The 15,561-nt window shown below is 38.6% G+C and overlaps 1 protein-coding gene across 3 annotated transcripts in view; it reads right to left on the bottom strand.

Annotated features, from left to right (window-relative positions):
• Positions 1 to 228: 228 nt before the first annotated feature.
• Positions 229 to 15,561, bottom strand: part of Fmr1 (synaptic functional regulator FMR1) — a 35,685-nt gene continuing 20,352 nt past the window's right edge. For 2 of the 3 annotated variants that reach the window (XM_068769645.1, XM_068769652.1), the window contains exons 6-15: positions 15,282 to 15,368; positions 14,895 to 15,042; positions 13,272 to 13,415; positions 10,974 to 11,111; positions 10,266 to 10,416; positions 8,663 to 8,753; positions 7,664 to 7,823; positions 6,568 to 6,673; positions 2,886 to 2,951; positions 229 to 1,277 (exon numbers count right to left, since the gene is read on the bottom strand). In XM_068769645.1, the coding sequence (XP_068625746.1) occupies positions 1,066 to 1,277; positions 2,886 to 2,951; positions 6,568 to 6,673; positions 7,664 to 7,823; positions 8,663 to 8,753; positions 10,266 to 10,416; positions 10,974 to 11,111; positions 13,272 to 13,415; positions 14,895 to 15,042; positions 15,282 to 15,368 (1,303 nt within the window). In that variant the 3' untranslated portion in view covers positions 229 to 1,065. The remainder of the gene's footprint in view (positions 1,278 to 2,885; positions 2,952 to 6,567; positions 6,674 to 7,663; positions 7,824 to 8,662; positions 8,754 to 10,265; positions 10,417 to 10,973; positions 11,112 to 13,271; positions 13,416 to 14,894; positions 15,043 to 15,281; positions 15,369 to 15,561) is intronic. The other variant, XM_068769658.1, reaches the window with a different exon arrangement.

Here is a 15,561-nt window from a genome sequence, read left to right as displayed (position 1 = left end):
CATCATGAACGATGTGGATTTATCTCTAAGAGTACAGTTTTGATAATTCATATAATCTTTGTTGTTTTGTTCTGTAAGTAAAGCGTTAAGCTGTCAAATCGGAAAGGGTTCAAATGAAGAATACTGAAAAAGGCTTTATATATAATTTAAATTATTACATTTCAATCAACATACATATGACTATGTTGCAGTGTTTGTCGTTGGGTTGTTGCAAATGAGAAGGCGTCGTTTTGTATTAAAATGTTAATTTATTACAAAATAAACATGTTAATGAAAAATGCCAAAGATCCGTATTAAGGTACAGTCGACATATCAGGTTTCACAAGCTGCATTTACACAATTCGTATCTAAACGTCACGTGACTTAGCTGAAAGCGTATCTGAACCTGTAAATATTCTAGTGAAGTCCCGGCAATAATGCGTCTCACGGCCCGCCTGCAGCTGTGGATCTCTGCGTAGATACCGCGGGCAGCGGCGCCCTCTAGTCTATAAGGTATAATACTCTAAATTGGGAGTTTGGCCTTTTTGGCGAGGACAGAATAGGTATTGTCGTCGATCACCTGGTCGAGTCACCTTGAGTTTACGAAGTTCCGAGTGTCACAGTAGAGCACCCCCGAGGTGTTGCGTGTGGACGTCCCGCTGTACGAGAGTACGAGTAGCGCATTTACCCAATGTAAACGGACATCCGCGAGTCGCGTCCGTGCGCGGCGCCGGCCACTCCGCCGGCGACAACAAATACAACTCATAGTATATATGTACAGACACGTCGGCCGCCCCTGCTGCATCCCGCCGGGGGTAGCGACGTACACGAGATTAATTTTCAATCGAATAATCGGGAATACAAATGAGGAATCTCTTACAAAAGCATAATACGAGTGGGTCGCGGCGGGCGGGGCGGGGCGGTGAGTTCCAGTCACGCGGCCCGCGCGCGCGCCGCCTCGACAACGTTACATCATCTCCGGCTCCGAGCGGACGCTCCGCGCGGGGCCCGCCGCGTCCCGCACGCCCCGCACGCCGCGCGCCCCCGGGGCCGCGCCGCGGGTGCGCGCCGGTGCCGGGGGCGGGTCTACGCGGTGCCGTTGAGCAGCGGCTCGGGCTTGGGCTTGGCGAGCGGCGAGCGGCGCTTGTTGGTGCGCTTGTCGCCCTCGCCTCCGCCCGCCGCGCCCCCCGGCCCCGCCGCCGGCGCCCCCGCGGCCGCAGCCGCCGGCGCGCCTCCCGCCGCCGGGCCACCGCCCGCGCCTGCTCCTCCGCTTACGCCGTTCTTCCATCCACCACCGCCTGCAGACAGTAAACAAATATATTTAAACGTGGCCGCTTGTAGTGAAGCCTTATAAGGTCATCATTCAAAGAGCTATGTTGACGACCATGTCCAAAGCTTTTTACCATATAGACGCGGCGTGTGTAGACCCCCCCCCCCTCCCACTAGGTAGACCGACGACATATTCAAAGTTGCGAAAAATTCCTGGATACGAACATTGCAATGTTTAGGTTAGACCTATGCTTTGCAACGGGCCGATGTATCCATAGGATCTAACACGACCATTTGTATACAAACGTTACTTCTAGTGACATAACACCACTAACTTTGTAACATTAGCCGCTATTTATAGAATTAAAGTACATACACGTGTATATTTCCTAAAAGTTTTAAATAAAAACCTTTTTAATAATTAATAAAATATTAACGAACTTTTAAGTGACGTGTGTACAATTGTGTTTCATTTCAACCTCATCGTCGTAAACTCCCCTTACTATTTACTTGATACAATCAACATTCCAAACCTGTCACTAGTATAGAAAGGAAATTTATATCAATAATATTATATATAAATTATACCCACATCATATTTATTATTCACTTTTTGAATGTGCTTAGTAAAACATTACAAAGAATAAATATTTTTTTAAATAAAAAAAATACAGTGGCAGCATCATTTACATGCCCTTTGCCTACAAGTAAAAGAAGAAGAGATAAGCACTGTAGCAATTTCTATTATGATAATGACAACACCATTAATTAAACCTAAATATTTTTAGAAGCTACAATACATCAGTCATTTTTGTTGTGTGAAAGGGACAGCGCTCTACAATATTTATCGCCTTGCGATTGGCTGACAATATTGTTATTTTATTGGTTAAATATAATCAATACACACACACTTATACTATTGGTTTTGTGTTGTTTGTGTCACTATCTCCCAGATCTACCAGCGCTGTGAAGAATCCCATTAAATAAATAAAATTTTATGTCATAAAACTACAAGTCTGTTCATATTCATGCATCATCTACAGTAACTAAAACTACAATATACTACATTATAAGATACTAAAGCCCTTAATAATAGCATGCTATATTAAATCTAGTCCAATGTGAAAATAATTTTTTGAGGGTAATCAAATATTTGCAAGTGGTGTCGGTGGGTGTATAGAGTAGGCGGCACCAGTGATACAGCTAGATGTCAGCCACTAAAACATTGGGATCTTATCTTGCTGCATTATGTTAGGCTGTTATTCGAACATGAGATTCTCTGAAACTGTGTTCTGATTACAAACAGAATTTAGTGTTGGTGGTGACATCAGCAAAGCTGTTAAGCACTTTTAAAAAAAATTGTCAATACTCCTCATAGTATAAATTTTTAGCTACAAGTGTAGAGTAGGTAGTACATAGAAAGTTGTTTTATCGTATGTGTGCAATGGTGATATTAATAATTACTACTGATACATTTGTAAGGTTAATGTGAGTGTGCACGTGCATATATATATATATAAATTTGCACGTACATATATGTGAGTGTGTATGTACATTTGCAATCCGAGAAGATTTGTGCTTAGATGTTTATGGGCGTGTAGATGCGTGTTAGCATGTGCGTGCGAGCGAGAGGGTACCTGTGCGGCGGCGCCGGCGCCGCCTCGTGCCTCCGTCCGCGCGGGCCTCCTCCTCCGACGCCGACTCTACAACACACACGCTGCCGCTGACACCGCCGCATTCTACTCCCCCCCCCATCCCTCCCACCTCTACGACACTCCCACACCCTCTCCCTCACACGCTCTTTACACACACCTTAATGTTCTATTGGAAGTACACTGCACTTCATCGCTAACATATATATCAACATAAAGTCAATTCATTCACATACTGTAAGAAGCGATAAAGTAATTTTGTATGCAGAAATAAGAAATAAAGTATGCATTAGAAAAAGGCAAACGAAACTTTAGAACCCACATACTAAAACTTTATAATACTTGCAAAGCAACTTAATTTAACATATACAAGTCAAATAAATACATAGTATATACTAAGGTTAAACTCGATGCGAAATTTTGTGAAATATGTTCCTAATCTCTCGACACAAGTTGTTTGGTAGAAAAGACAACAAGAAATACATATAGATATTATCAAATAGTTTCTATATAGTGTAATATATTCACCAGACAGAGGTAATATTGCTTTTATTTTAACTGAATTTTGCTATGAACCATGATGAAGTTTACATATGGCCACTTCTTTAAACTCGTCATAATATTTTAAAGTTTTTTTGTTATGGTCAATCAATTTTTGGCCTCCACAGCGTGTTTGATACAATTTTTCTAATTGATATTTAATTTTTAAAACATATCTGTCGCAAAAAATGATAGGAGATTAAACCAAAACCAAAAAACCCTTCTCCTCCAATTCGCAAACCGACCTTTGTTTTTGAATACGGGTGTGGACATAAGTTCAGCGGTGGACATCTAATGTCTAAACTTGCTTGTTATTCAATAAACCGGTTGGAGATTTGCATCCAGTGCAGCCTACAGCATCTTCCGAGGACATTAACAAGGTCATCTGTCAATCTTGTACATCTTACGTTCGAGATTTCTATATGAGATCAAACCAGATACATGGATACCCATTGACTTATAAGTAAAACCATAGAATTTTTCTACTTGACATTTAAATTTTAAAACATTACTATCGAGTACACTTCCATTATTGGAATGCCTGTATTGATCCTGTATAATTTATGTTATTCACTGCTTAATAAATTATCAAAAAGAATTGTTGTACAGTATTCCTCAATTATTGCAAGTCACGTCCAACAAGTGTTATTGAAAACCTTTTGGGAGGCTTTGTTCGGCAGTGAACATCTTCAAATTGTTTTTTATTAACATATTCAGCTAAAGCTTGCCCGTTTCATCAAAACGTATTCATGTTAACTGATATGATACACTACTGCATGGCATAATTATTATTAAAACAATGTATACCCATTCTTACATTATTAATAACCAATGAGAAGAGTTGTTAGTTTTTTTGTAACCTATTCTGATGAATATAGTACAAGCAAAAAGATGAAAAAAGATCATTTCGCTTCGAACTTAAACAGAAGTTTGCTTGCTTACCACCATCACCAACATAAACCCAGAGTGGTTATCAAAGAATCACACACACAAGTAAAGAATCATTTAAACACAGTTACAGTTGATATATTAATTAGAATCTATTACATAATATAAAGTGACTAGGCTTGAACCAAAACTAATAGTCTGTCTAAAAACCAGTACATATGCTAGTAACTCATTCTGGGCCTATATGGTGGATTATGGTCTAGGTCATAAAAAGAACCACTAAGTCTACACATATCTGATACATTACATATTTTCAGATAAATAAATTAATATAATTGTTATTGAAGCTATACTTGACTTTTTTGACACTACACAACTGTCTTTTTATCACATTCAAATAAATATAATCCTTATTATATTTATATATAAATATCTTTATATGTAAGCATGCTTTTGTAGGTAGTAGAATTATTGTGATTTTTTTGTATTTTCTTAATACGTAATTTGATTAGTTACGAAGGCAATCAAATGTGCTAGTTGTTGCATGAGTATATATATATCAATGTCCTTGTCAAACCAGTACCTGCTGATATTTAATCAAAACAACTTGTATATTTTATTTATTCGTAATATATATTTAAGGTCTCTAGATCTGTGAGCCCAGTTAGATGAAACTGTACTAGAAAAACCATATGTAATGCATAAAGCTTGATTTAGTGCCTAAAGTGGTTCTATTGGCTTAACCGGGTTCTACTTTGACATGGAGTTATTATAGGGGTTCACAAAACTTAGTCTTAACTTCATTAGTAAAGACCTAAAATTTTGACTGGACTTCACCTATTAACCCTTCGTTTGCCGCAACATGTCTCTCAGTTTAGGGAGTGAATTTTTTTAAATGATAAATGTAATATTGTTTATGGTCCTGTGGTATGCTGTAATACATCCAGAGAAAGTGATTTCAAACTGTATTTTTAAGGTGATTTGATATAATGTAGCCTTCTTTATTTTGGACAAATCTGACCCATACACACCTAGGGAGTTCAGACAGATAAGTCCATATGCAGTTGACAGGTTAACATAGACATTTTTTAGGCAGCAAAGCAACAATTACTTGTAAAAACTTAGATTCAAAACTATTATTTCATATTTATTACAAGAGGCACACAAAGCACAAAAAATGCTTGTTCAAAAGTACAAAAGTACTAAATATAACTTGTGTAGTTCACTTAAAACAGCTACAATATATATGCATATGATCTTTACATTGTTGTGTATTTAGAAATTATTCCAGCTTTGGGGAGAGATTTCTGACTCAAAACACTGAGTCATGTTAAATTTACCCAGCTATGGGAGAAACAAGTTTTTATATGAGGACATAAAGATCCCTACCGTGAAACAGGATATGAGAATGTTAATACATATAAACAAACTGGCATAAAAGATTTAGGGCAAAGGCTCCACACATTCCCGACTGAAATAGCACAGTGTGTCAACACTGGACATGAGACTAGAGCAAATCTCTGAAACTCATAATTTCCTTCTAATATCTCAAATCGAAAATTATCACTGGCCCCGCAGAAAGGCTGATTTTATATCGCAGATCACCACATTGCAGAAACAAAGAAAAAAAAAACAAATTTAGAATATAATGGTAATATGTAAACAAAAAACAATGCTGAATGGAGCGGAACCAGCTAAATTTTGTAAGTGATCTATCACATATTATAGTTCGAAAACATCTGATCTAAGGTCATGTAACCGACTTTTATACTTCAAATTGGTTCAGCGGAGCAAACAATAATCTAATATATAAAATTCTCGTGTCACGGTGTTCGAACTTGAACTCCTCCGAAACGGCTTGACCGATTTTTACCAAATTTTACATGCGTATTCAGTATGTCTGAGAATCGGCTACTATCTATTTTCCATACCCCTAAGTGATAAGGGTGGTCCACCCCTAAATTTAATTTTTAATTTTTTATACAATTTTTTTGGTTTTTATTTTATTATGATACAGCATACAAAAATACATACAAACCTAAATTTTCACCCCTCTACGATCAATCCTTATCTTTAATTTGTTAATTAAAAACTTTAATTTTTTTGCAAAACAACGTTTGCGGGGTCAGCTAGTAATGTTATATATAAGGAGTATGCTGGTATTGGTTTGACATTGTGTAAGTTTTGTTTACGTGCAATGTTGCATATTATAATTTGAGATGCGTGAACGTGTTCGTACCTCGGTCAGCGCTGGAGGCCTCCTGGCTGTCGAGCAGCGAGCTGTCGTTCTCTCCGGCCCGCCGCCGATCCTCGCGCACTTCACGCCCCTCACGCCTCCGACCGCTCTGAATCGAACACAGACCACTCACTTCAATATTTGCACTTTGGTTCCAATACACTGTTGGTTGCAGCTATATTACATCATCGTTAGGGGCGCGTCGAAAAGGGGAATTCCACAGAAATATAATTCCTTATGCAGTGGCGTAGCTATGGTATTTGGGGCTTGGTGCCCCCCCCCCCCGAGTATAAATAATTTCAAAATTCTGAACAGAATGTAGTTAATATATATTTTTTTTGGTTCAAAATATATATAAAATAACACTAGATTTTAATAAAATTTATTGTGAAAATTTAAAAACGAACATTCCTCGCTTTTTGGCCTGCAAAGTCATTAATCACATTTTCAAAATCAATAGTGTTGACCAGTTCGAAACACAGACACATGTGTTTTTGTGATTTAGGGCCCTTTTAAAAAACACTATGTGTTTTGCGAATGAAAGGTTTATTAAACACTGTGTATATTATATTTTTGTAACCATTTACTTTTTTTTAATGTTCATATTATTTAACAACTTTTTTTGCACAAAAATAGTAACATTCGATATTCTTTTTATGTTATTTACTCTAAATAATGGTTATCATTTTTCTTTTAACATTTCATTATTCATCATTAAAAAAAAATAGTTCAAAAAAATTATTTTCAACTTTGGTGCCCCCCCTGCTTGTGGTGCCTGGTGCGGCCGCCCCGCTCGCCACCCCCTAGCTACGCCACTGCCGTACATCAATGGCATGTATCTTTATTGAAGTAACTTTGACAACTCTATAAAAAATCTCAGCTAGAACCATTACAATCTATATATTACTAGATTAGGATAGTCAACAAAGTTTTTCTACATACGACAGTCTTCATTTAAGTTGGAGACTTTGTAAATAAATATCCCTGGAGTTATTTACAACTGAGCTTGTGGTCTTCCATGGGAGTGCCAGTATTTCCCAACCTATGTATGTACACTGCACTAGATGCAAAGCGATTTTTATAATAAGTGTTTACTCACAGCGTCTCGCTGTTCGCGTGGCTCGCGCGGCTCCCGTGGCTCGCGTGGTTCACGTGGCTCGCGTGGCTCGCGTTGGTCGCGCGTGTCGCGTGGCGGGCGTGGGTGTGCGCGCCCGTTCTCTAGCGGCACGCGACGCTCCTCGCCGCGTCGCTCACTCGATCTGCGCGTACAAACAGTGATAAGTAAAACAACAATGAAATTCCTAATGGACAGGTATGTAAAGCTTTTTCAACTAGAAACGTCAGAGGACGCTTAGCGAGGGATATTTGTTCAGAACCAATAGAATCACACCATTTACAAGAGAGATTATTGCTTTCTATAGGGCTTATATATGAAGACTCAGAGTCACCCGGAATTCAATTGCATGGGATATGTTTGGAGCTCTGCTGCAAAATTGTATCAGAATTAAAGAGAACCGCAGGAGGACCAAGGTCATTGAAGTAGCTCAAAGAATTGCTAGTCTGAAGTGGTAATGGGTAAGGCACATTACTCGTGAAACTGACAGGTATTTGAACCTGAAGGTTCTCGTGTTGCCACCAGGAGCTGATGGAGGCAGAAGGGGTAGGCTCGCACTAGTTGAATCGACGACATAATAAAGATCGAGGGAAGTCGCCGAATCCGGACAGCACAAGACCGGTTATCATTGCCATCTTTGACGGAGGTTCACGGACCAGTCCGTTCCTTAAACTCTGCTCCGATGAAGCCATAAAAGCCACTGGACTAACAGCATTAACTTAAACTGAATTCTGAAATAGAGTGAAAACCAAAGTCAAAGTCCCCTCTTGTGTTTTGTCAATTCATGAAGGATTCATTGAAGCAATCAAAAAGTTCAAGTTCTTGCACCTTGGCCTCATACATGATCCAGTAAAAACGTATGTTGCGGTGATCGTTGGTGGCCAATTGCAATGGGCTTCTAATGGCTGACATTCCTGTTTGATCAAATGTGATTTCGATTGCCCAGTGTAGTGTCCCAAGTCTGTAAGGCAAAAGGGGGCGTACCTGTTGGGCCGCGGGGGGCGTGTTCGGCCCCGGTAGGCGCCCCCGCTATCGCCGCGCTCCTCGCCTAGCTCGGGCGTTGTCCTTCTGCCTCCTATAATAAAATACATAATATCAATAAATAAAAATGTAAAATATTAAAATTTATTTATTCATTTACACTTTTTGTTCAACCTTAAGTGTTATAGATATGACCATAGGCAAATGTATAATTATTGAAACATTTGTTAGAATAATACAGTATATATAAGAGACTTCAACATGTATCCATAGAGGCTTTAACTTTGATGGACAGGTCAGGTCCAAATGAATTTCATGAAATCTCACTCACAAGAGATATTATTAACTCTTTGCACTCGAGAGGTGAGTCTCACTCACCACTTTGTATGCGATATTTGTTTACGTTTAGTTCCTTCGACGCGTGTTCCTACTCTCTCTTTGTATAATCTTATGAAGTGTAAAATGATATCCCTTCAAATGGAGATAAAACTTTCTTATCTAAAATTAGTACGCAGCCATGAACTAGACTCCATTTTTGTTTCAGATCGAACCTGACAGCCGTTGCAGAGTCTAGAAAAGTTAAACTTTTTGATCCCCATCACCATGAATCGTGATAACGAATTACACCTGGCAAAATCAATCAAACAACGTACTATTGTGATACTTGTCCCGATAAGCATGCATCTTGGCAATTGTTGCATAAAATATCACACAAAACAAAATTACAAGGAATAATGTTAAACAAATTATCCTTGTAAACATGTAAAGATACATTAAGTATTAAAATATAAAAGTTATGTATGTTACTATGCATGTGTAAGCATTTTATGTTAGCAGTAGAAAAGTCACGAAAAGCGCTAAAAAACGTCTAGAGTTGCTAGTAGATCCGGAAGCGGCCACGAGTGCAAAGAGTTGGATAATTAGTTAGTGTAGCCTATAGCAAAAATATTTATGGGGGATGACAGTAACAGTATGGGTGTTATGGTATGCAGAAAATGGTGCCACCTTGGAACTTTGAGCAGTGACAATATTATTATAATTAATGCACAAAATGTGAATTACATACAGTATCATATAGTATCAATAAAAGTACAATCACAAACCTCTTCAATATTAGGTAGCAAGCCAGCAAACATGTAGAGCTTTTCTTATGAACATAAATAAATATTAGAGGGACCGGAAAGTAATGTCGCTTTCTTAAGTTAAATTCGCACGAGTACCTTTTTAACAAGTTTTTATGTCTAATCCACAATATATTAACCTTCATTATCAAAATTTTTTGCCATCTAGTATGCAAATTTTCAATTCCGAATTGGTAAAAATCAAGCGGTTTTCCCGTAAAATATGTCAGACAGAAACGATGTTACTTTCCGGTCCCCCTAATATATTTGTAATTCTGGAAGAGATTATTCCACTAGAAAAATTCACAGCGCCTAACAACAAATAATGCTAGTAACGATAAAGCAAGTCCTTCACATGGTAGAAAATTATTTAACCCTTGTGTCTTCTATTAAAATAATGATTTTATTTCATGTTCATTATACAAGCGTAAAAGCAAAACTCAAGCTTTCATAGGAAACTCAACTTCTAGAGAGGGTGCACTGACCAGGTGGATAGCGTGATGGCGGGGGGCGAAGGCGTCGCGCGCGTGTGGCGGGAGCGCCGCGGGGCGCAGGGAAAGACGTGCCGCTGCCGCCAAGCACTACACGCAGCTGCTGGTCGATCTCCAACTTCTCTGCGCGCAACTGCTCCACCTCCTGCTCAAAGAGGAAACGTGACAATTAAACCATTTGTGTACAGTTAATTCTATAAAAACTCAAAGTTTTTGGTACACCGCTGTGAAAGTTCCGAAAAGAATTGAGTTATTTGCTAGATAAAGTTGAATTATAATTAAGTTTTTTAATTAATATACTGTGGTCAAAAAGGTGAAATCGTCATTTAAAACTAAATGGGCTACATACAAAAAATTAATGATTTGGCGCTTGAAAGTCATCAAGACTTGACAATTAGAGACCTTGCTGATGTTGGAATATCATTTGGCTCAGACCAAACCATTTTGAAGGATTTTTTGTGTTTCAAATGTGTCAAGTCTTTAATACACGCTTGTGTAGGCACTTTGGGGATCATCCACAGGCAGACATATGTGGATGCTACATAAAGTGACAAATGCACTGCAATGGGGGGAGCGGGGCCCTTGGTTTGGTTTAGATATGGACTTGAACACTGGGTTCTTGATTGCCTTAAACAGACATTTCATGGTGTGACTTGGTCGCAATGGTCTAAAGAGGGTACCTTGGCTAGGGCAGTACGTTACCTTGAGGTGCGCGACGTGGTACTCCACGAGCACCTTCGCGTTGGCGATGTTCTCGCGCGTGCCCACGAACACGAACGACATCATGCCCTCCTCGCGCGGCGCCGACGGCTGCGGCTCGTTGTCGCCCTCCACTTTCACCTGAAATCACATCACTTATTATTACTCATATCATTAATTAAAACTACATTATGTCTTAAAGAATTCCTTTGCACATAACCTGTGCATCAGTGTTACAAAACTAAAAAATTAAATACAGTAATACCCCGCTTTACGCGACCCCGTTATACGCGGTTTCACTATAACGCGGATTGCAAATTTCGCACTCAAATGCCTCGAATTACGCGAAAGAGTGCGTATAAATATAATGTAGTCATCAACTTCTCTGTGGTGTCTTGACCATCTGTCAAACAATTAAAAACAGTGTTGGGTGTTATGAACGTATTTTACAAGAACGTAAACAAAACGTTACCCAAAAGACAATAGATGCATTTTCCCGTAAAAAATAAGAGTATGTATTGCATAAAGTGTTCCTAGAATTAAAGTGATTGATTAAAATGATTTGTATTTTTTTGTAATAATTTTTGACTATGTTTAATCATAAACCTCGTTATACGCGAATTTCAGTTAACGCGATTTTTTTTTGGAAGGTATCCCTCGCGTAAAGCGGGGTATTACTATATAACAAATCACTTTGGTTTTAGTACTAAATTATTTTACTTGATAAACTTTTTTTTAACTTGAACATAAAATGCGTAAACACGGGTAGGCCCACAATAGCTGGAGTGACGTCATAGTTAAGGTCGCAGAGTCACTGGATGCCGGCAGCGGAGGAACGGTCGTCGTGGCGATCTTTTGGGGAGGCCTATACCTTACAGATGGCATATGCTGAAAGGAAGAAAAATAATTCGAAACTACTATAAATATCAGTGAATTTAAAACCTCTTAATTGGCTTGCTTATTGTATTAATTTTGTTCTACATCTTAGATGGTGACAACTTTAAGCCGCTAAAAATTCTTGTCCCTTAAACAGTCTTATTGGTGAACATTCTTAACCGTAAAATAGTATTTGGATGTATGTGTACTGCAGTGTGAAACGAATTTGTGACCACACACACAATGGTGGACTCGGTATCCGCACAGCAAGCACGTGGAATATTGTATCCCCTCTTTCACAATGTCATGTCGTTTTAAAAACCTATATCTCATATATATTACTGATAATTGATGTCATATGTTTAGTGTTGACAGCATCTTGCCCATTACGGAGAAGTATGAGAGGTGATGGTTGAATGACAATAATAATGCTTATGGTGTACATTTTCTGATGGAAAAAGCATGAAAAATAGTATAAACAGTATTGCTGAGTTCTGTTGGTATTTAATGGAATCAGCCGTTTCCTTGCGGAAGTCCATCCTAAGTAAGAAAAGAACCAATATTCAGACACTTCCGTTTGGCACTAATCGGTGTAACATAACTTCTGAAGAGGCCCCGTGGAGGGGTGAAACACGTGTTAAGTAATTTGGCGGTGACGGTTGCGTGATTCGCATTGTTTGCCGCATACGCTTTAATCAGCGGGCTGGCGGGCGCTGCACTTTGTTGCACGACTACCACTGCATGTGCGGAAGTGGCTAAATATTGGTGAGTTTTGTTGGTGTTTTGTTTAGGTAACAATAAGTTACACACGTCAAAAAGTTTTTGGTTTTTATAAGTACTTGTGCCCTTTTATCATGGCAGACAAAATAGATGACTCGATTATTTATGATGAATGCGCGGACGTCTTGTCCGACGTTCCGGACGATTTGGCCGATTCGGAAGCAGACATTGGAGATGAAAAAAAGTGAAAGTGGAGCAGAATCGTCGGTAGATATTGAAATATTTACAAGGCCAATTCGAAGTTGCATCTTAGTGTTTTGCTTCATACCATATGAAAGAAAAATTCTTAATAACAAAGAGAATAGAAATAAATTTTGTATTTATTTACGTAAATTCGAAATTTCATGAAAGTAAGGGAACAGGGTTGAGAACGCATGAGAACTGGCGATGAGTCGATTAAAACTTTACAATTCATAATTTCCCGATAATGTCAAAAACAGCTGACTTGTCCAAGTAATCCGAATTAGCGCTGCCGGCGTCAAGCGAATAAATTTTTACGAAGGTACGGACGGCAAAGTGTTAATATAAAAACATATGTGAAAAACTAATTACTCGAAATTGTAATGTGTAATAAGTGGAATTTTAAAAAAATATACATGTTTTTGAAAGGCATGTGTTTGTGAAGGTGCTCGTGTTTACACGTACCCTGACGACGCCGCTCTTGTCGACGATCTCCTGTATGACCTTTCCATTCTTGCCGATCACCTTGCCGACCAGCCCACGCGGCACCATGATGGACTCCTCCGCGTACTCCAACAGCGAGCGCGCGCGCCGCACCGCCTCTGACGACTGACAAACACAAATATACATTAATATATATAAAAGCAATCATTGTTACAATCACATTTACCATGTACTCTAAACATCATTGGTTTCTCAACAAGATTAAGTAAGTAGTTACTAGTTTAAATTGGTTAAGCCTTATAAGCCAGTGTTTAACCTTTTAAGTGCCACGAGGACCGCCGGCTACCTCACGATACCCAACAATAGGTGCCGTGAGGACCGCCGGCTACCTCACGATACCCAACAATAGGTGCCGTGAGGACCGCCGGCTACCTCACAATTTTCCATCTGTACATCTAAGGAATATTATTTTTTTCCGACCCTCCGGTAATTATTAGCTTCATTAGGCACCTAGCAACTGGATCACGGGATGGTATACGATTTGCAGCATGTTTTAGAAGCGGTTACCATGGGCGCCACTGAGACCGCGGGCGGCCTCTCTTTTTATATAAAATTTACATTAGAATATGTATATAGAAACCTTTATTTGTATTGAATTCACAATTTATTAATATTTCAAAGCTGGCTTTGAAAACCTATCGTGTTTTCTGTGTTACAAAAACGTGACCCGCCGGCGACCTCATGGCACACCGAGTACTCTGTTACCTTTAAGTGCCATGAAGGTCGCCGGCGGTCTCAGTACATAATAATATACATAATGTGTTATATTCATTGATAGAATGTAAAGATCCCAAATTTTCACATAAGGAAAGCCTACACTTGATATTTCCATTTGGCACCTGGGGAAGTCATGGCCAAAACAGCTTGGCAGTAAGAAGGTTAAGGCTTTCTAAAATATTCACGTCCCCCTATGTAATATGCATATTAAAGCGAAGGAGGGTAAAATCGAGTAAATTTTTGAATTGTCCCTCATAACAATCAAATCGCCCTCCCGTGGGGCTTACGCTCTACATTGGGAAATACTGGTATGAACTCTCAATACTCGCAGCCAAAACAGTCTGCAGGGACAGTTCATTAGAGCTGATGGTCACTGGTGATGGAATACTTTAACGCTACACTAACTATATATTCATGGGACAAACAGTTAAAAATTAATTAATACTCCTTGCAAGGGGTTAAATTAATTATCAAATGTTTTGCGTACTTTTTTTTGTTTTATTGGCCTCCACTATTAGGGATCTCCCGTTTCCCTATTTTATTTTAGGGGCAGGACTTATATAATAATTTTTACATTTTATTTTCTCTTATTCTGACAGCATTCATTTACACATCGCCTCCCATCTTTCGCTACATTGCTTAGATTTTTATGATTTAAATTTTCATCTTTATTATTCTATTTTTTATTTATTTTACTTCAATTAATATAATTTAAAACAATACAATGTCTTATTCGTTTTTTTTCGTTTAATTACGCCAAACTTAATGACTAAATTTGAATTCTAAGCATTGAATTGAATTCTAAATGCATGGCCTTTTGAAACATATGCATTATTAGGCTCATAAAAGTTAAACATGAGTACTTACCTCCCCACAGATTTTGAAGGTGCAAGACACCTCTTCCAATTCAATATTAGTGACTCCTGGAACTTTGCGAGCTTGCTGGATGTTGGCGCCGTGGGTACCGATGGCCAATCCCATTAGGTCCTCGGGAACGCTGAACTCGTCCGTGTATCTGAAAGTGGGTTATGGTAAGAAGTGTTTTGATGATCAGATTATCAATAGTAGGGAGACCTTCCCTTCCTTAGCCTGTCTACTTCCTGGCTAGTCCATCAAGCACCAGAAGAATAGATTGTATACATGATAAACCAATTTTTATTTTCAAGTTAAATCTTCTCAGGACTCAATTATCTCCAGGCTTGATGAATAGAGATATGAAAGATTTGTTGATGATCAAAATAGGAAATCACTCACCCTCCTTGACTGTGAATTTTCGTAGATTCTAATTGTCTAGCCGCCTCCTCAGTCTTTTTTAGCAATAGCAGCTTCTGTGTTAGGTTTCTACAACAAACAAATTGATTTATACATAGAAACATATTTATTACATTACATATACTTATAACTATCATGTATAATACTGTGATCAAAAAGTAAGATGAATTTATTAATATGTAAATGCTTTATTTATTCTTCAAATTCAATTTCATCCTCGTTGGATCAAAACACACTTTCTTCAGTCCACGAAACAATCTGA

This window comes from Battus philenor, unplaced genomic scaffold, assembly GCF_028537555.1.
Source record: "Battus philenor isolate CCGP_79_NKW_IND1 unplaced genomic scaffold, ilBatPhil1.0.hap1 SCAF_10, whole genome shotgun sequence".
Classification (NCBI taxonomy): domain Eukaryota; kingdom Metazoa; phylum Arthropoda; class Insecta; order Lepidoptera; family Papilionidae; genus Battus; species Battus philenor.
Note: the sequence above shows the minus strand (reverse complement) of the source record. Positions and strands in the feature narration are given on the sequence as shown.